The 23,112-nt window shown below is 40.4% G+C and overlaps 1 protein-coding gene across 2 annotated transcripts; it reads left to right on the forward strand.

The window, feature by feature from the left end:
• The first annotated feature begins 3,825 nt into the window (after positions 1 to 3,825).
• ankrd10b (ankyrin repeat domain 10b) lies at positions 3,826 to 23,111 on the forward strand. Of its 2 annotated transcripts, XM_083638726.1 has the most exons (6): positions 3,826 to 4,132; positions 4,965 to 5,117; positions 8,040 to 8,131; positions 18,629 to 18,900; positions 19,541 to 19,648; positions 22,532 to 23,111. In XM_083638726.1, the coding sequence occupies exons 1-6, from the start codon at positions 3,935 to 3,937 to the stop codon at positions 22,771 to 22,773; spliced, it is 1,065 nt and encodes a 354-aa protein (XP_083494852.1). In that variant the 5' UTR covers positions 3,826 to 3,934; the 3' UTR covers positions 22,774 to 23,111. The 2 variants fall into 2 exon arrangements, with proteins under 2 accessions (XP_083494852.1, XP_083494853.1); XM_083638727.1 differs by lacking the exon at positions 22,532 to 23,111 and having other exon boundaries at positions 19,541 to 22,525.
• The last annotated feature ends 1 nt before the right edge of the window (position 23,112 follows it).

Genomic DNA, 23,112 nt, shown 5'->3' on the forward strand with positions numbered 1-23,112 from the left:
CAAAAGAGCAGAACTAAAGGTTTATTTATTTATTTGTTTGTCTGTTTATTTTTATGGAGAGCAAACTGCCACTGTATACAGAAGAAAAAGATCATGATAATAGTAATAGCCTATTAGGCGAGTTTCATCTTGCTTGGTGAAAAATCAGGTGGGCTACAGATATCCAAACCAAAGCAAGCAAATAATGAAAAAGTTGTGGTTTCATACATTGTTGTAATAATAAGATCTAGTCTTTGTTCCCAGTGACCTAAATTAGTACATTTTGGTATAGCATAGTAGACTTTTTGTTACCACATGGCCTACTACTCAGAGCAGAGGGATCTCAGAAAACCATGCCATGTGGCAGAGGTGGACTGTTATGGCCAATATCTCCCTCCAGTGGACAGAAATAAAGGTTCTGATGAACAGCATTGTGTATTGTGCTTTGTTTTGTTTTATTTTGTTGCATGTTGTATCACACTATTGTGTTCTGTGATTGACTGTTGATTAGTTAGATCTAAGGTATACTCATTTGTTGTAAAGTAGGCATACTTTTACATGTATGCTTGTGATCAAGGGCTCCATAAATAAATTAACTTGAACTGTCATAGATGGTGACTAAGTGCAAATCTGTCTTGCATTAATATACAAATACACTTGGGAGGTGGAATACAATCACTCACATTAATCTGACATTCCTCTGTCATAACTTCCTTGTCCTGAATAGTCATAACCTCCTCTGATTGTCCAATTCTTGTTGTCTAGTGCCATCTTGTGGCAAAAAAGGAAACATGACATAGAGAGAAACATTTTCCCATAAAAATGGAGTCTGCGTGTACTTGCCATTTGAGCTGCTTTTTGCAAACTGATATTATTCCCTGCCCTGTGAGTTTTAACAAAGGAGACAGTCGAGAGATGGAGTCAATAAAATTGTCTGTATCCCGGCCTATCAACATCAACACTCATCTCTGACAGACAGTTTTTGAATGAAGCATATATTGGATTATGCTACTTTATTTCACTGCTGCCAATAACATATGAGGTGACATTTCACACATAATACATTTTGCCCAAGCCCTTGATGGAGCCTAATTGACGCTTTTCACTACAAGCTTAATAAGTTCATTAGGAAATATTACGATTAGCCACCCGTAACCGTTAATGCTACTCTATGAGCTACTAAACATATTCAAAATCCCGGACGCTAGTTTGAATATGTTTATCTCATCTATCATTATCATTAACTTGGCTTCGTTGTCTTGGGCAGTGGTTTTCAAACTTTTTCACATCAAGGACCCCTAAACTGACACAAATTAGACCACGGACCCCCATTTGATTAGATTTTGTCCAAGGGTCCCCCATCTGATGATAAGATTTTTTTTACTTTTAGATGTTTTATTACAGAAAGTGCATGAAACCCATGACCAAAGTAGTCATACATTCTGTCATTGTGTTACTTATGGATGGAATTATAGTGAAAATAAATTATTCCTGAAACCCCCTCAAGGACCCCTGGGGGTCCCCGGACCAAACTTTGAGAACCACAGGTAACGTAATAATAACCACAGCAATATTATAAATGTACATTGATTTGGACTGTCAGCATTCAGCAACATGACCAGGGCTTAGTAATGAAAGCTTTCTCTACCTGGATGTGTCGTCTGCGCTGGTCCACACCGCTTCTCCCGGTCAGTTCTCTTTGGCTGCTTCATTTTTGTCATAGAGTTTTTCATGTTGTTGGAGGGCACCTGTTAGACCTATTTGGGAGACTAAAGATCAGTGATTGTTCCATGGATCATGTTTCCCCCCCCCCCCCATATTTTATTTTAAATGTTATTCCATGGATCATGTTGGATGAGTTTTTCTGTTCTCCTAGCTTAAATACAGGGAGAGACAGGAGGGACGGTTGAAGCACATACCGTAACTATGCATTTGTTTGGTGTTTTGCTGGCTGACCATAGTGTCGACTAGTGGTTCCCAACCTTTTTGTCTTATGCAAGCTGTTATTTGAATGACTCCCCTTTAATACAATTCTGACAGTTTCCATTTGGAAAAAGTCAACAGTTTTACCAAGATGGGCCTATGAAATGACTTGGAATATTGTTTTTATAATTTTGGAAATAAATAAATTGTAATCCCTAATCTTTCCATGTACCCCCTGCAAGCTGCTCAAGTACCCCTAGGGGTACACGTCCCACTGGTTGGGAATCACTGGTGAGACTACAAGCAAACCATGACAAGACATCGATATTTCAAAACATTTGTTTGTGTTGGGCATTAAATGGAGGATAGAATATTGGTTGACTTGGTTGAATTGAATTTGTAACAGATAACATAATACATTTTATTTCATAATACCTGCACTTCCTTGGATGGCTAATTGATAAAAGAATGAGAAGTATACGCCAGAAAAATGTGTTACCTGACTGTTTTGGGGCAACAATCGTCCCCTTTGCCTGTGCTTCAATTGTCCCTCCAGTATAGCTTCCGTTTGCAGTCTGATGATGTTCAATGTATTGATCCGTGGGACAAAACTGTGGTTGGTATTGGCAGACTAAATGTGTAGGTTGCTTACATGAAAATATTGTAACTGGAGGTGACACAATCTGTCAGGAGGTAATAATAATGATAATAATATGTGCCCTTGCAGTCGAGATTCCATTCCTTACAGCACCCCCTACTTAAAGGAACACTCCGCCCATTTTCAACCAGCTTTGTATCATTAGAACATCAGTAGTGTATCAGAAAACTGTAAACTGTTTTGAAGTCTGTCATTTAATTTGACAGTTATTGAGTGTTAAAGTGTGGACCAGTGACATCACTGGTCCACACGAACTCCAATTAATAACTCATTAACTCAAATCAACTCTCAATAACTGTCAAACTAGATGAATGATGAATAGTTTGACAGTTATTGAGAGTTGATTTGAGTTAATGAGTTATTCATTTGAGTTAGTGTGGACCAGTGATGTCACTGGTCCACACTTTAACACTCAATAACTGTCAAATTAAATGAGACTTCAAAACCGTTTACAGTTTTCTGATATACTACTGATGTTCTAATGATACAAAGCTGGTTGAAAATGGGCAGAGTGTTCCTTTAATAATAGTTCCAGCGTGGCTGCGAAAATGTGGTGGCGCATTGTGTCAAGTGTACTGGCTCGGGGAACGGTCCGGCCCCGGTACGGTCCGGAATTAGATATCATATTCCTATATGAACCTGGCTTCAAACGACCAAAATCTTTATATGATGATAATAATAATAATCAATGATGGTGGTTCACAGACATGTGTGTGTGTGTGTGTGTGTGTGTGTGTGTGTGTGTGTGTGTGTGTGTGTGTGTGTGTGTGTGTGTGTGTGTGTGTGTGTGTGTGTGTGTGTGTGTGTGTGTGTGTTTGTGTGACACGCCCCCCGGCCGGCCCCCCCAAGTTCAGATGCGTTCCGCTGCCTATGTTTGGGTGGAATAAACCTTTTATTTAAACTATGATTGGTTATCCAAATCAATCCAGTAGTGAAAACCATGTATATGCCTTGGCCTCTTTACCTGCACTCACCTCTCAGAGATGCCCACAGAGATCGATCGGCGCTCACATCTCGGCAGTTGGCATCTTTACTGGCATATGATCAGTTGTGCCATCTAGCTGCTGCCAGCCTGAGCCACAGCAAGTTGCCAGTTGAGGTGCCAGTGGATCATGTTCGAACAGAACAGAATCCGGGGCTGTGAAGTGAAATCCACTCCGGAGTTTGCGGCTCACTTGCCGCTTCTCAAGTTTCACTTCGGCGTGTGCTTTGCTTTCTGCTTTGTGTTGTCAGGCAGAAACACACACCAACACAGCCGGGGTGGCGTGTGTCCTCATTTTACGGGCACCCGTCAACGACGAAAATAAAAGCGTTCGTGATTTATCTGCTCTCATTTAGTTAGCGAATATCGTGTGTTACCTCTGCTCTAGTACGATGTCGGTGGGGGTTGAGTCCGGATTCTCGAGTGAAGAGGTGCTGAACGTCCGCTTCCCTCTGCACCGCGCGTGCAGAGATGGAGATGTCGGCGCCTTGTGCTCCCTGCTTCAGTGCACCTCAAACCCGGCTGACCTGACGGTGGAGGATACCTTCTACGGCTGGACACCCATACACTGGGCCGCTCATTTCGGAAAGGTAACAGCTTTCTATCTAGCTTGGCTCGAAGTTCTTCGTCCTCATTTTCCTCGAATGGACATTTTGTTATAGCGCTGTCCAAACGGTAACGATACCGCCTCGGCCATTTGCTGTAACTGTTTTTATAGCTCACGAGCTAGGAAGTAGGTTAGCTGGGCAGTGCGCGAGGCGGGCATTTGACTTTAAAATTGATACGTAACGCTAGCTAACTGTAGCTCATCTCTTTTCTCTGGGAAAACGCACATTACTACATACAGATAGTTTGAGCAGTAACGTGACGTTTTATCGCTTCCAATTTTGCGGGAACATATCGAGGGGCCAATCTCTGAATGAAAGGCTCGCTCACTGACAAGGCATTTTTACGAGGACCGCCTACTGTCTGTGTCAAAGAAACTGTGGAACTTGGTGGTTGTTGAGCACAATGCATGGGGGGTAAAATGTGTTTCTCAGATTTATTTCTTGGGTCTAGGTTTTAAACGTGCAGCTGAGTGGACAGCAACTCCCAAGACCCAAGTCCACACAAAACAACTAATTCCAAATGCATTGGCCGTGAACGTCTCTCAAGCGCGCGCGCACACACACGCACGCACGCACGCACACACACACACACACACACACACACACAGACACAGACACAGACACAACCGTCTAGGGAGGTCAATGTTTGTTTTACACCACACCTAGGATTGGCTCGCCAGCAGTGTTGCATTTTTCTCTGTAACAGGGTCTCACTGCACTTGTCCATACCTGCACAATTGCTTCTTGCGATTGAGCACTTCTTCTTCACGCTGTCTCTCTTAACTTTGTGTTTCTATGCATTCTTCTCCGACAGTTGGAGTGTGTGATGCGTCTGGTCCAAGTGGGCTGTGGTGTGAACGCTGTGACCTCCAGGTTTGCACAGACGCCCACGCACATTGCTGCATTTGGGGGCCACCCTGAGTGCTTGTTATGGCTACTCCAAGCTGGTGCAGATATCAACAGACAGGTATGGCACCACGTGCACACTGAAAATTAAACCGTCTAACTGGGAACCATCAAAATCACTATAGTGCCCCAAGTACAGTATGTGAACTAAGTGAACAGCATTTTGTCTTGGTGGGGCACTGCTTGAGAGACAAATCATAGATTTTCCACTGTTACAAGGACAACAGTCCTTGAATAGTAAATAAGGCGTTATGTGCCTTTAACATTTAAAATAACATGTCACAAAAATGCCTCCCTGCAGAAAAACGCTAATCTGTACAGATGCACACATGTATGCCTGCGTGAAAAAGACAGAGCGGCCAGTGTGACAGGTTGAGCTCAGACTGAGCTCATTGGCGGGGATCATCCTAACTTGTGGTCATGACCCCTGCAGTATACTGTGTCCTAACTGTTCCGCTTGACTTGTATTCAGATTATGTGTCTAAAGGTGGGCTCAGACTACAGGATTTTGAAAATCCTAGCCGATTTTGAAATCTGGCTGTGACACGCACTACAGGAGTATCTTCCCAGATTATCTTCCCTATAATCTCAAACATGCACACACTACAAGATTTGTAAATGTGGCGCACAGGATATTATTAAGATTATCGGCAGGATAATCACCTTGACGCCCGGCCATACTCCGAACCTGTTTCGATTTTGGTGCGTCAAATGGGGTTCCAGCAGCGACCAAAGCGCTCCGCCCCCACCCCTCTCTATCTTTTCCTCTCTTTCATGCCCGCCTGTCTCGCATATGCTCCCCAAACAAACATGGCAGTTTAAATATAGCAAGCGTGTAAACAACGCGACTCTATAGCAAGATTATCTGGACAAGTGAGAACAGAAACACATCGGCTACCAAAATATATTTCCCTGCTGCATGTCATGATGAGATCAGATCGACAAAAGTTTGGATAGACTGGATTGCTTCCCGCAGCAGCAATGCCTTTTTTCCCCACACTGCCTGATAGACAGGTAGGATATTACAGCCTCTGACTGGCAGGGGCACAAAACTACGGTATAACAACTTTTTATTCATTGGTCATTCATTGTGATATAAATTAGTGCCATTTTCCCCAAAATCTGATGCCTGCAGTGCGCTATAGGAGCAGAAATTGATGCGCATCAAATGAGCCGCGTCAATTAACGATAATGACGGGAGTCTTGCGCAGCAGCAGGATGATGTATTCGCGCAGATTTTCAGTCCTAAATATCAAACATGTTTGATATGATCGGGACGGCCCCGATGAGGCTGTGAGCAGATCGGGAGGGTTAAGATTGGATCTGCAAACCGCTCACACTACAAGATAATCGGTTCCCGAACATCGGGCCCGACCAAGCTTGGCAAGCTGCCAGGCCAGATTTCTCCTCAGATTCTCGGGAGGGGTAAATCGGTCATAAATCGGTCATAAATCGGGCCAAAAATCCTGTAGTCTGAGCCAGCCTTTAAGGTCCTTACACATCGGGAGCGTTTTTTGTGTTTCAGCCTGAATCGCATTAAAGTATAGCTGCTCATAGGTTCACAAGTGCAATTTGGCAAGTATAATTCGGAGGTGGAGTGCAAAATACTGTATTGTAGTGTACGTTGCAATCTAGTAGGCCTATCTTAATTACTGTGTGAACCGGCCCTTAAGTTGTATTCCTTAATCACAAATCAGTTGCATTGTACAGTAAGCACACAGTACAAACTGGCACAAACAATTACTTGTCAGTTCGCTCACTATTAAACCGACAAATCTCTGTCAACTACTCTTTGTTTAATGTAGAAATGACATTTTGTTGATTGTGTTGCTAGCGAGCTAGCCCGCTGTGCAGTAGGACAGATTCCAAATTAGGGGTACGTGTACTCCTACGGGTACTTGAGCAGCTTGCAGGGGGTAGTTAGAAATATTTTGGATTACAATTTATTTCCAAAATTATTGAAAAAAAATCATTTCAAAAGTCATTTCATAAGCCCATTGTTAAAATGGCACGTGCACACCGCAAATAGTTTCCCCCGACAGGTGTCAACTGTTACATGAATGATAAATGGCTCAAAAACGTCCAGTTGCTGTCGCTCCAGATTCAGGTTTAGGGGAGGCTGGTTACAAAAGGAAAAAGGAGGCCAGGCCCACACACCGGCAGTTCAGTGAAAAATATAATTTGTGTGGATTTACTTGTACGTCTGCATATTATACTAAAAGTTATAAAACAAATGTATTTAGCAGCAGCATCATCAACAGGCATGAGTGAGCTGGTACTATTTGTCATGGCAAAACAGCTCAAGGGGTACATAAGACAAAAAAGGTTGGGAACCACTGCAGTAGGAGACTGCAGGCAGGTAGTTTTTTCCCTGACTCTGTGCACTATTGTCATTTAGTAACTGTAGACTACTCCCATTGGCTGTAGGGCAGGACAAATGGGCAGGACAAGTCTAATGTTCAGTTTGAATATAGTCTGCATGTTTATAAAAACCATCACAGTTGGGGAAAGTCTATGATTTGTGACACCCCCTCGGCCCCTCCTCTCCTGGATGCAATATTTCAGCTGTCTGTTTGTTGGAGAGCAGAACACCACAGCATTTAAGCATGGCCTACATAGTGTGGTAAGAGGAGGGAGTTGGTTGAAAATCTCTCTGATTCTGCAGCCTTTTTGCTGTATTTAATCTTCCTTCCCTCCACCCACCTACTGCTGTGTAACCATAAAGCTGTGTGGGTGGTGGTGAAGTCTGGGTGAAAAGTTCAGTCACACACTGCTGTCCTCCTTTCCAATCTGTTTTTAACCTTGGAATTGTAAACGGAGCGACTATGGGAGGGCAAATATGATAACTACTGAGCTATGTATTCAATATTGGAAACTATTTCTAAAATCACTCCTCAAAGCAGTGTTTTGCCTCATGCTACTGTTCTTGTGCACAGCACTATCTTCTCTTCTCTGTATAACTGCGGTCTCCGTCATCTCTCAGGACTATGTGGGCGAGGCGCCCATCCACAAGGCTGCTCGTGCGGGCAGTCTGGAGTGTATCAACGCTCTCTTGATTCAGGGAGCGAAAGCTGAGTAAGTCCTGTTAGATCACTCCTGTGTCCTTTCCTTCTTTCCTTCTACACTATCTAACATCTCAGTTACACTTTTACAAGGGATCACCACCAAAACCCAAATAGGAGCTATATACGGTATATATATATATATACCGTATATATATATATATATATATATATACATACTGTATATACACATACACGTTTGCAGACAGATAAGCTTAGTCAAGAGGATTAGGCAGAGGATCTGTGGAAACCAGCAATTTAGCCTTCAGGGTTTGAACATTAGATTTGGGGAACATACATTCGTCACACATATTAGAATTTAAGTAATAATTTAGAATTTAGAACAGCCAAAGTGAATTACCATATACAGGCTAATTTTGTATATGTAGCATGCCTGGCCTACTCTATATACACCTGGCCAAATGGGGTTGACCTAAGGATCAATAAATTATTCTCTATTAAAGCTCTGCAATAGAACTCCATTTTCTCCTGCAACAGCATTCAGTTCTGGTGTTCAAGTTGTATACGAAAAAACTGTGTCTCTCTCCCAGCGGGATGTATGATAATCATGGTGACGCAACTTGCTAAACAGTGTTAGGTTTAGCCAGATGGTGGTTTGCTAAGTAGCTAGCACTGATGCAGAATGTCCCCAAAGACAAAACACCAGGTTGATCGCTTCCATGTCTGGTGGTAACTTCTCCAGCCTGCACTCAAAACAATTTGATCACAAGATTTATTGGTGAGAGTTGGAGAATATTAACAGTTTTGGTGGTGCTCCCTTGAAAATGTGACACATCTTGATAAACCCATGAAATTGTTGTTTAATGTTGCAACAATTCACATTAAGTTGCCCACTGTGTGTAATAATGTTATTGTTAAACATATTTGGCTTCAAAAAGAAGCAACTACTTTTCATATAAAATTGTTTTACACTCAGCTGAAACGTAAATAGTGCTGATGTGGTTTAGAACTAAATTGGTGTAAATGAACTGTAAAACATTAGCTCGGCAAAGTGGATTGAAACTAAATGAATAAATCTATTCAAAATAAATCTAGCGACATTATCATACATACACAAGAACAACTTAATGTAAAGGTTGACAAAATGTTTTTAGCTTACTAGGCCATAATGCATGTTCTTTGTTAAATCTAGAGTGTGTTTTTCTTTGTTAACCTTTGTTTTGGTTAGTGTCTTACACACAGCTATATTGGATGACCAAATGCACATTTGCTCATTTTCTGAGGCCCTTTTCACTGTCTGTATGAAGAGGCTACATTTCTGTTGCATAGAATGAAAATGCAAAATTGAATGCACTCATGTTTACTTCTTAACTTGCTTGGAGACTATATTCAAGACGTGGAAGATTATATTACTTTAATATATTAATATATTACTTTTAGCAGTAACTCAGTTATATAACTTATTACTAATAGGATTTGAGTAATATTATACCAGTTACTTTGTCAAGTTACAAATTGAGTTACATTTTTTTTTTAATCAAAGCACATACTACTTTCCAGGGTATGTTGGCTTCCATCATTCCCCGCCTGTTCAGAACAGATGCCATTTGACATAAGGCAAAGCTCTTGAGATTGAGAATATTTGGGCAAATAATGTTTGGTGATAAGAAATAACAAATTAATTTAACCGTCCAAAACCTTTCCACCCTGGCGCCTAGTGAGGAAGTTGATAGGTGACTGATGTAAGCTGTAGTGTACAGGCACACAGACACACCTTTAGAGTTGGCACTTGGCACTGGCAGCTGTTCTTGTTGTTGGACAGGATGTTGCCATTTATAGAAAACACCTGAAGCCAGCATGAGGCACAACCTATCAATCCAGTTTCTTGAATTTAGGCTAGCCTGTGACCAAGTTGGTTTGAAAAGCTCGCTTGCTTACATTGATAGGTAAATAACACATGTTTAATACATATCCAAGACTGGTGGGGATACAATAATTTGCTGACTGGTTAGTCAGATCACTTCAAGTTAATTGCAACTAAATAGACCTTTGCGATATTTTTCCCTTGCTTGCAACACAGCATAGTTCTTGAAAGTCCGTAAGCTGATGTGCCAACTTTACCAACTCCGTTAACTTACTTTATAATTAAGTGAATTAATACACACTTAATACTACTAGAAACATACTGTACTTTATAATTAAGTAAATTAATACACACTTAATTTACATACTGCTAGAAAAATACATTTGCCCATACATGCACATGCACATAGCCACATACATTTGTTGATTTATTATTATATTATTTTAATTTAATTTTGTGTACTCTCAATTGAAGTGTTAGTTTCACTTGCAATTTCATCTCTGGAACAAGCTGTATGCCTTTTCATCTTGACACATCGATGCTCAGAGAACTGAAACTACCAGGGAGTTTACAGGTGTACTCTGTTAGTACTTATTTATTTAGTCATCACTTTGTTAACAGTCTTCCCAATGATGGAAATTGTCATGATTTGGTGTAACAAGGATTTGAGTTCACCAAATGCTATCAGTGAAAATGGCTAGTCTACACTCTGGCGTGTCATTGTGAAACGTGAGTTATTTCTATTCATTAGGGATGTGTTACACTGTGGAGGAAAAGGCTTGGCATTAACTGGAAAAAGTAAGATCAGCATTGTTAGAATTCTTCACTAAAACTGATAGGTACTGCTAGCAGCAATCTAACTTATTGACCTCTGCTAGCAGCACCTCCCATTGGTTCCAATGAGGAATGCAAACAATGGTTCTTTTTTCTTACTTGAAAACACAAATGTAGAATGTTTTCCTCGCAGTATAACAATTCCTTGGTGAAGAAGAATAAAAGGATTTTTTTTAAATGTCAAGTTATTCCTTTGAGGGATTTCAATTGAAGATGCACCAAGGCCGTCCCAGGAGGCTGGGGCACATCATATTTGTTATGGTAAGACTGTAAACCAAAGGTGATGTACTTTTCATTGTTCAGACTTAAATTTTCCATGCCATTTGATACCCCTGGTTGCATTGACTGTTTTATCAAATTAAATTCAATGTTTTCCCACAGACATGTTCAATACATGCTTCAGTTCTGCTTGAGTTCATGTAATGTGCATTTGGTCGTCAGCTGCTGAGTAATATTGATAAATGATGAAAATGATGTGTGATTTTTTCCCCCTGCAGATCTTTTGAGATTGTATTTTATTTATCATATTTCTTGAACGCATGACCCAGAAATATAGAGGGACTCAACTGGGAGGGAAACTATGGCAACCTAGGTGGGGAAGAGGCTCATGACATAAAATATTTAAAGTTTTTAGACTCCAAGAGCAATTATAAATTAAATAAAATTCTGTGGAATATTGGTTGAAATTTGAAACAATTAACGTTGATGACATTTATATACTAAATTTCTGCATAATATATAATTTGTACATACATGTTCTTGTTAAAAACAGAATCCTTTAGTACAAGTTGTGGCTGTAGTTAACAGCTGATCATGACTAAAAAATACAGATCTGTTTTACTCTTATCTTAAACAGTGCAAAATAAATTAATCCAAACTTTCTACTGCCTCAAAATGAATGGAAATATTTGTCACATAACTGCAAGTCTTTTAAATGTAGGCAATAAATATCAGCATTGAAATAATCTTTCTTCAAAGTCAGTAGTTGAGTGACAGTGTTTTACTTGGGCTTGCTTGCCACACTGCAACTACGGATGGGTCCTTCAAGTTTGGATTTGGAACAAAGTTCAATAGCTGCACAACAAATAATTCATACCACAGTGAATTGTATTATTGGCAGTTATAAATAACGATTAAATAATTTCCTCTATAATTTCATCTTTGGATATTGAGACCATATTTGGGTGCGGCAATACAGTATAGTTCAACTTCATAATCATAAATGGATAAATATGAAAAAGGCATGCTTAATGATTTTTTCTTAATAGCATAAATGATACGTAAATGTATACAATACAGTAGGTAAGTACGTAATGCAAGCATAAACTAGGCCATACGTTTCCTTTAACTGTCATAACCTAGTCTTAAATTGCTGTAAAAATCCAGGCTGACCGACAATACACCAGAATAAATTACGCTTGACCTCTAGCATTGGCGGTCTCTTTATGGTACAAGTTAAATTGCTGCAGAACTAAATAAATGTCTTGAACCAGTAAGGTTTGATCTTAAATTCCAGCCTTTCCACCGGCCGTGTTTTCATATGTCAGGCGTATTGTCCAACGCCCTTCATAACATTTTGCCTCAAGAAAGGATAGTGTATTACTCAACTGACTTCTTTTCAGCCTCATCAATACTGCTCGTTTTTATTTGGACACTTTACTTCTTGTTCCATCACCCCGAGGAGAGGAGAGCCTTTCCTTAATTCCCGGTTCAAACTTTGCTCTCATTTCATGTTGCCCTTTTTCTTGGGAATCTGAACATTTAACTGGACACTCAGTTGCTTCCAGTCTCCATTCTGACCTTGCTTATTGTCCTGACCATGATGGTTGCATGCAGTATGTCACTGAGTGAAAAATGAATAAAAAGCTTGCACACTGCAAGCGCTCCTAGTTTGTGTTTTTTATTTCAAACACCCAACAAAAAAGTGACGTTTCGAGCAAAGCTCTTCATCAGACAGTATGTCACTGCCTTGGTTTTTAGATGAACCCTGTCAAAGCCTCTTCCAAATTCAAACCCCAGTATGTGGATACTAAATTCCTTTGTGATTGCGTTGTCCTTTATAGACTGTGTGACGTCACGCAGGTCTTACAGATTAAGACACACACGTTGAGGTGTTCCTAATCAGACTGGGTCTATTCAGTGTACACACTGAGGATTTAGGTCGTTCCTTTGCTTGCACATGTGTTTATTCCAAAACCATGGTTTCTTTGTCCTACCCATTGGTAGAGAGCATAATCGCTTCATGGACTAAACTTCTTTTCACGTCTTTCTGCTTAAGAATTGCTTTTTAATACCCTATGATGTGCCATTTAATTCAGTTTCTGTTTGACAATGGCACACAAAGGTTGAAATGGCAACATATCCACCACAGGACATTACTTTGATAAAGACATGAGATAAAAAATCTCAATCATTTAGGATGCCATCTGTCTCTGATGATGCATCTTTGTGCGTCAGTATCTGCCCAATGGATTCTTTGGTTCATCTTAAGAATTGCACCAGGCAGCAAGATGGAGGCGTCGTGTTGTTACGCACCACAACATCCTTGGATACTGTGTCTGGCTGACGCAGCAGCAAAGGGCTCACTCTACCTTGAGGAACACAGAAGGGATGTTGACTCTGCAATCTGGCTCTGCAACTCAGCTGCACAGCTCACATTTTATTATTTTCTCAGTCACCTCTTTGTGCCCTGTTAAGACTTAGCGCCATCTCCTTTATTCCCTTGAAAACTCAAGGACATAAATGGCAGAGCACCTCTTGTTTGCATATTTGGGTAGAGTCATCAGATTACTTTTTAAATACCAATCCATTTGTTAAGAGACAAGTTAATGGGTTCCTTTGGCTTTTTGTGACTTGCCAATTCACATCCTGTTTGTCTTTGGCTTTTATTAGTATGGAGATTTACTTGCATTGTGAAACAATGGGAGCACCAGATGGGAAAAGTGCATACAAATGGACATCAAAGTCAGAAACTGTGCGCGGTAATGTGAAGCTGGGCATGCTTTGATCAACACATTCATCACCTCAAGTGCACATCTATGCACCAAGCCGCAGAACTCGACGTTGGAATCAGCAGAGTGGAATGCATGTGTAAAAACGTCTTACGCCACTGGAAGGGGAGGTCCAGGTCGGGCCGTTAAATGAATTGAGAATTATTCGTAGAATGTTGAACGATAACCGCTCGATAATGTGTCACGGTGGGAACATTCTGTTTCATGGAGGAGGATTGTGACAAACATTCTGGTCTTGTCTGCTGACCCCATCTGGATGTCTTGCACCCTCATGATCAAAGGTGGACAATTGGTTGTGTTCTTTCTTTGAAGAACCTTGGTCTTACAACCCTGAAGCCAAATTGCACTTCTTAACAAAAATACTTTTCAGGTTATCCTTAGGCCGTTAGTTCAAAAGAAAATAATACATTTGTCCCACTTTTCTGTACATGGAATTTCAGATTAAACAAAAATGATTATAACTTGAATTAAAAACAAGCGTGGTTATTAAAAATGACAATATATGAACAGAAAATATACTTTTTTTTTAAATTGTATTTAATGTTTTTGTCATGAGCCTAAAAAATGTTAAGGTTGTCCATTAGTAAATTAAGAACAAGTAGGATAGTGCATAGAGGCTGCCGTTGCATAGAGTAGTGCAAAGAGAAAAGCTGGCTCAGTCAGATGGGTTAGATTTACACAGCAGCATTTAGCTGAGCTATTAACTGTATAATGCTAGCAATCATCCTGTTGCAATGGTTATTCACTGTCATTGTATTGTTCAAAATATTTCACCTTATACAAAGAACTGTTTTATTTTGTATGTCACAGTATTAACCCTATACAATGATATCATACAGTCTGTTTTGACATCTAATCTTTGCCCCCTTTCCTTTATGAAAGTGACAATAAGTTTAAAAAAGTTCTCTGTATACTGTTAACAGAAACAGAACCATACGTCTTAATGTCTTGCAGCCATTGAATTGGAAATGACTTGGTTTTTTCAAGTAATCCTAGAAAGGGGGAGAATAGACACTGCTGAGTCTGCCCCGTTCCCTGGGATAGCCGCACTGTTGTGGCATTGAGTGTTCTCACTATCGCTTCCTATCTACACACTGGCAAACTGTTGAGGTATTTCTTGCGGTGATTGGTTTTAATGCTAGGACTTTATGAATCAAATCTAAACAAGTTTTAGACCTGCATGCTTTGCTTATTATCCATGACTGTTCCTCTATCTAGTTTTTCAGTTTTTTTCATTTTGTTTTGTTTGTTTTTTCATTTTTGTGAACTAACCATAGGAGCCCCTTATGTGGACAGGTTTAATCATGTGAGTCCCATGTCAACATGTAGCATGATAATAGGCTGCCTCTGGAAGGTTAGACGATAGCGGGAGAAGATACTCAAGTGTGCTTAGGACGGGAAAGCAAAGCATACTAGACATTTTCAAAGAATTAACGCTTCCTTTGGAATTTGCATACCAAACTTGAACCAATCGATATTCCCAGTTATCCATGTTTTTGGATGAAAACACTGGATCAACGTCTCACCGAAGGAATAACTGTTTTTGGATTTTCAGGATATTGTGAAGCAGTGTTCTTTCCGATTATAGGCTTAAAAATAGTTAAGCAACAGGATTTAATTTTTAGAATATAGCCTATTCTATGTAGTTGGGGGAAATACTAAAGACATGTTATCAGGGTGAGGAGTCTTAGTTGGAAAATGTATATAGACGGTTTCAACTCGACAACACAATCATAAATTTCCCCCAGCTTACTTCCTGTTGCAGTATTTGCTAGTACAATAACTGACAGGACATACGGTAGGTTCCAAACGGTTCCATAGCAACACAATTCCATGAACACTGTCTATAATTAGATGTTTCAAATATGTAGGACTAGGTTTTTCAGGAAGCGTTAGGCATTACATATTTCTGTATTCTTCCCAAAATTGTATCTGAATTGTCTTGGCTGTCAATTTCCCAAAAACCTTACAAGGTTCCAAATAACATTGGAAGAGTTTACATAATTTTATTGGTCAATTGAACTCATCGCCAACTGCAGTCAACAAGCAGATGATTTATTTTGGTAACATAGTATTTTTCGAACTCATTTACACTTTTTTCATCTGCTTGCATCATCTCCAGTGTTAGTCTCCTATACTGTATTAGATGGAGCAGCTGGTCTAACGCTGGTAGCACTACTTAAAAGTTAACTGTTTGCTCCTAGCTTAAAACAAGGCTGGGAGTTCGGGTGGGATTTGACCCTCAGCCAGCAGGGGCACACATGGTTCCAGAGGCTGCAAACCAAACCACTTGATTACAGTACCTCTGCACAACAAACTAGTTTAGCATAGACAGAATGACTATTAATTCAGGTGACAGTACCCATTGCTTAAAGGAGAAGGCAATGCCATCATTCCTTAATATTATTTTATTGCTTAGTGCTGCTGTCAGTCATTTACCTTGGTGCTCCTCTGATTTGCACCTCTTACCCAAAAAGGGAGATTTGGATTTAGACTACTACATTGTTGAATTAATTGAAACAAAGTAACTGCTGACAATCATTTGAACTGTAGAGTTTGTATTCCTTTGAGTGAGACCAGTCCATCTATCTTACCACAAAATGGTTTTCGGCTTGAACATTTTCAGTTATCTCATGGAAGCGTTAATTTGAAGGGGACGGGTAATGTGTATGCAAGTTAATGAGTGATTTTAATTTGGATTCTTCTGAAAATGTCTTTCATGTGCACTAGTTGTTGAACAAAATGTTTCTTTTTTGCACACCTGTTTAGATAAGGATTCAGAGAAAGAACAGTTTCTAAACAACATGAATGAGCAAACAGTAACCATGTATTTTTAATGTTGTCTAATACCAATGTATGGAAGAGTGTCACTTTGTTTTAGTAGCTTGACAGCAAATAATTATTTAGAATGAAACCTAGTGTTTTTTATGCAGTGCTCAAGGCACTGAACAAATAGCCATAATAGAGATGGATTTAATATAGACATTATGAGATGGCCGGCAAAAGGAGAAGTATTCATTTTTTCTCCTTCTCTTTTCCAGTTGTAGGTGCCAGCCTGCACACGTGGGCCACAAGTCCACTTCTTTCACAAAGATGTCGTTGTTTCTCCCACAAACTCATTTTGCAAACACAACACAATGACATTTAGCCTCAGAACAAGTGCAGTAGTGTTTTCAGATTGACCATTCCAAATATTTTCCCACCCATCACGATGAAAGGCATCTCCTGCTTAGTGGGATAGTTTTCTAGGTGCTTCTTCTCATTAGTTTGTAGACATTTGTTCCTGGACAGTAGTTCATAGCAGCAGAAGACAACTTATTTGGCAACTTCAATACCAGATGGCTGTGGCAATCTGCTTTAGGCAAAATATAGAGATATACAATTTATTTTTAATTTACATAATTTAATTTCTTGTCATGGTCAGACTAGTTGTCCTTTGTCCAGTGACATTGCTTCCATACTAACTACCAAATATTCTACCATGTATACTCTAAGTCTGAAAATGAAAGTTCAAACTTTTGGCTACCCCCTTTGATTAAAGACTCCCCCTCGGCACTGTTTGCTCATTCATAAGCCCACTCAGAAGATCACAGTTCCCTGCTGCAACTGGACATGATTAACATAACTGTGTATGATGCACGCACAGTCAAATTCATATTAACAGTGGATTTACAAAAACATGATTTGGTAATAATGCTGAAGTTTCGGTTGGTTAATTTTATTTTCCATTTTCTTATTCATCTGTCTTTCTTAAAACAAGATGTAGCCTACTTAAGCTTGGTCCTGAGAGCTCCAACATGTGGAAAGAAGACTTCCAGATTTCTGATGCTTGAAGGTCACATTCCAGCACTTTCATGTCTTTGTTTCATTCTCCCTCTTAACAATGAATTACATGACATTTCACATGAAGACAACTATATTGCACACGCAAACTTTTTGAATGAAGAATCTCTGGATCCTGGATCTTGATCTTGGCTTTACAGGCCATTTGACCGCCCTCCTCAAGATTTGTTTCTTTTAGCCTCCCACGTTACGCACATCCACATTATATACCTTCACATGCACATAATGGGTACACACACTATTTCAAATTTTTGGCTGACTTTGGCCTCCTAATTTGGAACATGGCAGCACTACTGCTTGGAATTTTTGTCAGCATTGAAAATGTCCTTTAGCTGCATCTCTGGAAATGTGTGATAACTGCGGCATTTTACCTTGTGCTGAATCCTCCTTGATGTCCACCAGACAAGAAGAGGCTGTCAAAGATTTACATCACCCCAACATCCAAGCTTCTCCTTTGGGTTCAATGAATCGTATAGAACTACATAACTATTATTCATCATCATAACCAATAGCAGGGATGCAAACTAGTCACCTTTAGGTCATGGTCACATTTTTTATCCCAAAATAGGGCACTTCAAGTGAATGATTTCTGAGTGGTTTTGTGTCTGCCCTGGTATGTCACCTTTTTCACTCCATGAGTTTGCATCCCTGCAATAGGTCAGATTGTTTCAGATATTAAAATACATTTGTGTATACATCCAGTCATCTTAATCATGTCCTTTTGCAGCAGACACCACTTTTTTTGTTTCAAAATTTTAGTTGTATTATGGAAGATGAATATGATCCCAAATGGATCAGTCGTCATCTCAAATGACGATGACGAAGAGGATAGAGCAGCACAGCCAGTTTGTGTACATTTCTGTGTGTGTGTGTATGTCTGTGTGAGTAATTGCTTATAGAGTGTGTGTGTGTGTGCGTGCGTGCGTGTGTTTGTATTTTTTGTGTTAACTGAAAAAACTGTTACGTCTCTCTAACACAGTTCTTTCCCATTGTGCAGTATGAGGAATGCCAGTGGGCTGACGGCTGCTGACCTGGCCCATGCCCAAGGCTTCCAGGAGTGTGCGGAGATTCTCTCCAATGCCCAGAACCTCCAGCGGAACCTGGCTCAGTCTCGCACTCAGCTCAATGGGTTTGTTCTGAATGGCACGGCCCAGAATGGGGACCGCTCTCACCCCACTATTCAGGGACGGAGCTTCCCAAGTGTGCCCAACAGGAAGAGGTCGTTTGACGGCATGGAGGTCAATCAAAGCAAGAAGGCAAGAACTAACGGTAGGTCACTTGGAAAATCAAATCTGGTCTAATTCTATAGCATTTTAACTAGGGGTGGGAATCACCAGATGCCCCACGATATGATATGATCACGATACTTAAGTCAGGATTTGATAGTATTGCGATATATTGTGATTTATTACCTTTTTTCAAGTGTAAATGATGTCCCCAAAGGAAGAAAAAAAACTTTTTCAACATCTGTTTTATCTAATGAGATAAAGTTTCCAGTCTGTTCATCTCACTTCAATAATTCTTATTGCAGCAAAATGGATTGTCAAGCAGACAGACTGACCAACACTGTCGTAAAAGCCTGTCATAAATGTTGCATGCACTTGACATTTTGTATAATAAAATATCACAATACATTCGATACGATACGAGATATCGCGATACTATGCTGTATCGATCCCCCCCCCCCCACACACACACACACACCCCTAATTTTAACGGTGTGTGCAGAAAGGCCATGAAATTGGATGCATCAACTTTTGTGTGTGCGTGTGGCGCGGCGCTCGCTAGCTTGCTGCCATCTCAGTAGACCACATGGTTGGGATGTTTGCGGTTATGGAGGAACAAGCTTATGTTCAAACAAATACTATTCATTCCTTTTTCCATCCACATGGTGTCTGCTGGCTCTTAGGTCTGGGCATGCCACCAGCAATGCTGAACGGGAACAGGCCACTGGGTGGTGCTGGAGAGGTCGAGATGGAAAGCATGAATGTGGAGGTGGCAGCGACTGTGAGCTCAGGTGGGCCAGGACCCTTTGCATTTGGGCTGAATGGGTTTGCTCCACCACCAGGGCAAGGCCCTATGGACCAGAGTGAGGACCAGGGGGGAGAGGACAGGTCCGGCCCGCCGCCTAAAGAGCTGGAGATCATCACTGTGGCGTCAATGCAGATCCCTTGCCGCTGCACCAACTCCTATGCCTACCTGTAAAGGGCTTGTGTGTGCGATGCTACACTCTAATGTTCCCAGTTGTGCAGAATGTCTTTGGTACCATCTGGCTATGGTTTCCTGCTAATTGTATGCATAAAGGCATATACATTGTTTTTTACTTGGTGTAGAGGTAGATTTGAGAAACATCCATCAATTTACGTGTTCTGTATTTTCTCCTTTACCTGGTTATACTTTAATGGATAAAAGTTATCTTAAGTTGTCTTTGTTTTCTTGTCATAGAGGTAGATTTGACACTTCAAATTTATATATATCTATATATTATAGTACAATGCTTAGTTTTGGGATGAGTTTTGTTTTGCACAATTTTACAGCAGCAGGTCCTAAATTACACATGATGATCGGCATTCCTTTGACACCTGTGTAGATATAGGTCATGTTTGCTTAACGGAAATAAATTAGCCTTAGGCTGGGGACAAATCAGAGAGGCTACAGTATTGCCTCTGATTATATTATGCTTGCAGCATAAGGGGAGAGGAGACCACTCAAATGATATCAGAAGATCTCAACAGTGGCTTGTGTACTCTTCAGTATGAAGTGCTAGGTGTTTGTGAAATTAGCCTGGTTACTTCACTGTCAGAGTAATTTACACGAGGTTTATTTACATTGTTGGAATGGCTAAAGAAGTTGTAATCCTCATTCCACAGAAAGTGGAATGTGTAATGTCTGTCATATCTAAATGGTGATTGGAAGGTGATGGGGTTTTCAGTGGAATCCACAACATGAATGGCTTAGATGCTCTTCATTTTGCCCAGTCTGACGACGGATAGAATCTGGGGGCAACGGGTGGCATTTTGGGCTTTCCGATGTAGAGCCGACATCCGGGCCAAGACGTCCTCTTCTGTCACTGTGTTTACAGTCCGACTAGCAACTTGCGACGTGAGAATGGAGTTAGAGTTGAGAGACGACATCTCGCACACATCTGTTTATAGAGACGACATCTCATGCAGACATCTGTTTATAGAGACGACATCTCATGCAGACGTTTTTAGAGATTAACCGAAATGTCGTCTGGCTGTAAAACGCCTACAAAAAGTATTAATAAACTCCATTCTCACATCTCAAGTTGCTAATCGGACTATTTGCTACGGGATCCATTTAAACAAATAAACAGAAGAGGAAGTCTTGGTCCAGATGTCTGCTCTACACCAGAAACCCCGGAATATCGTCCGTCGCCCCCCAGAGGCCATTCATCAGCCTGATAGACCCGGGGTTCCGAGACTGCATAATGCCAAATTGATAAAGGCATTTATTTAAAAATGAAGAGTGCCTAACCTCTTTTTGGTTTTTGAATTTGATTCCACACTGGAAATTCCACTCATTGTTCAACTACTCATGCATTACCCAATGCTTTGTTCTTATGTTCAAGAAATACCTTATGCCAAAGCATATCCTAACATGAATGTAGCTTATAAAGTATCAACTATTCACTGTGGCTATTTTGTAGCTTTTAGGCTTAGCATTTGGTTATTCCTGTAGTTTTTCTTCTTTGTCCATTTTGGCTGAGTGCATTATTTTCTTCTGCGTATGGTGAGTAATGGTGTGCAATAGCAAAAGCCTTAATGTTTGCATTTCCGAAGTAACTCGTAAGGCTTGCACATCTGTATATAAGCATTCATTGATAAGCCATACACTTTGGAAATTGGTAATTGGTTGTTAGTATTGATCAAGCAGGTTTGCATGCGTTTCTACATTTTGCTAAAAGCCTGATTTCTTGAGCTGTTTAACCAGCAATTTGACATCGTCTCCATCGCTGAAGAATGTCTTGGGGACATTCTGAAGAATGATGTCTTGGGGACATTCTTCCATTTGGCAAATGTTTTTTGTAGTACCATACATCACTTGTCCTGCCTGTTTAGCTTTAATTGTCAGCTGTTTGCTGCAAATTGGAGCTTCCAATGTTGAGTTCTGAGCAGTTTTAGTTTTGTATTTGCCCATGTAATCTCATTAAATGTTGATTAATTTGGTAAATATGAATGTGGTGGGCTTTGTGTGGTTTCTTGATGGTTTTCATTCACTGGCCAAGGCCTGTTCCTGTTTTAAGTTTAGTGTTTGAAAGTACCAGGTGGTCTCGGGAGAGTTGGATTGAAAGTGGCATGTTTTTCAGCAGATGAATAGAAAGAAAGGGTGATATTTCTGGTAAACAGTTAATTCACTAGATTACTCAATTGAACTACTTTAAATCCCCTGTGCGTGATCTGTCTGGCTTCGGCTTGTGACATGCTGCAAACGAAAGGACTGGAATTTCTTGACGCGGTGCGATAGCTGAACCATCAGAGAGGTGGAAGCAGGGCAGTGTGCCACAGCCTACAGCACAGATTGTATGTCAGAGCGACTAAGTGGATCAGCATGTGACCAATTTCAATCAAGGCCTAAGGTCAAAACTTGGGCAGTTATGTAAGGCTTTCTGGAGTGTATTTTGCAATTCCATTGATCAAAGTTTTGGGTAACCTAGGTTTTTCTAGTGTGCTTGATATGTCACAGAATGGCCTCTACATTACCTGTGTAGCAGCTGATATAACAGACCCTCGTGGAATAGTTGTGCAAAACAAAACAAATCCTCTGATGTTATGTTTTTCTTGCCACAGCACAGCAGGAATATTGTCTTATTCTATAGAAGTGGAGCAGCAGGAATATGGTCATATTTCATATATTTGGCAATTTGTCTCATTTTCAGTGGCAGGTGAAACTCTGTGTGGGTCTTTTTCCTCAAATGGTCACAATCAACCAGAGCTCCTCATTGGGTGTGACCCAGCAGCAGAAATCATCCACTGCCAACACCATATCTCCAGTGACACACCTGAGACAGTTTCCAACAGTATCGCAGGCAGCCAAGTGGAGCACCAGAAGTCTGTCAAAGCAGAGCAGTTGTATGACCATGCTCTGTACAGCACCATGCTTCTTTACCATGGGTCTTAAGTCCAGATGGTCTGCTTGACCGTCTGTTTTTTTGTTTGTGTTTTTGCCAAACCGGATGTAAGCCTACATTCATTAGCCTTAAAGTCATTGAGAGGTTCAGTTCCTCAAAATTAAAATGATTTGTGGTTGTAAAGGGATGGCCCAAATTTATGTAGTTCTGGAGGGCGGCGTGATTTTTGTTCATGGATTTACACTTATTTTTTTTATTCAGTTTTCTTAGTGGATTTCTGTTTGTGTTTAAGTGTTAAATGCATTACAACTTTGGTTTATATTGTGACTTCTGTGTTCAGCTGTAAATAGCTTTTTAGTTAAATACACACATCCGGATAAAGTGTAGGC

This window comes from Poromitra crassiceps (assembly GCF_964638095.1).
Source record: "Poromitra crassiceps genome assembly, chromosome: 6".
Classification (NCBI taxonomy): Eukaryota; Metazoa; Chordata; class Actinopteri; order Beryciformes; family Melamphaidae; genus Poromitra; species Poromitra crassiceps.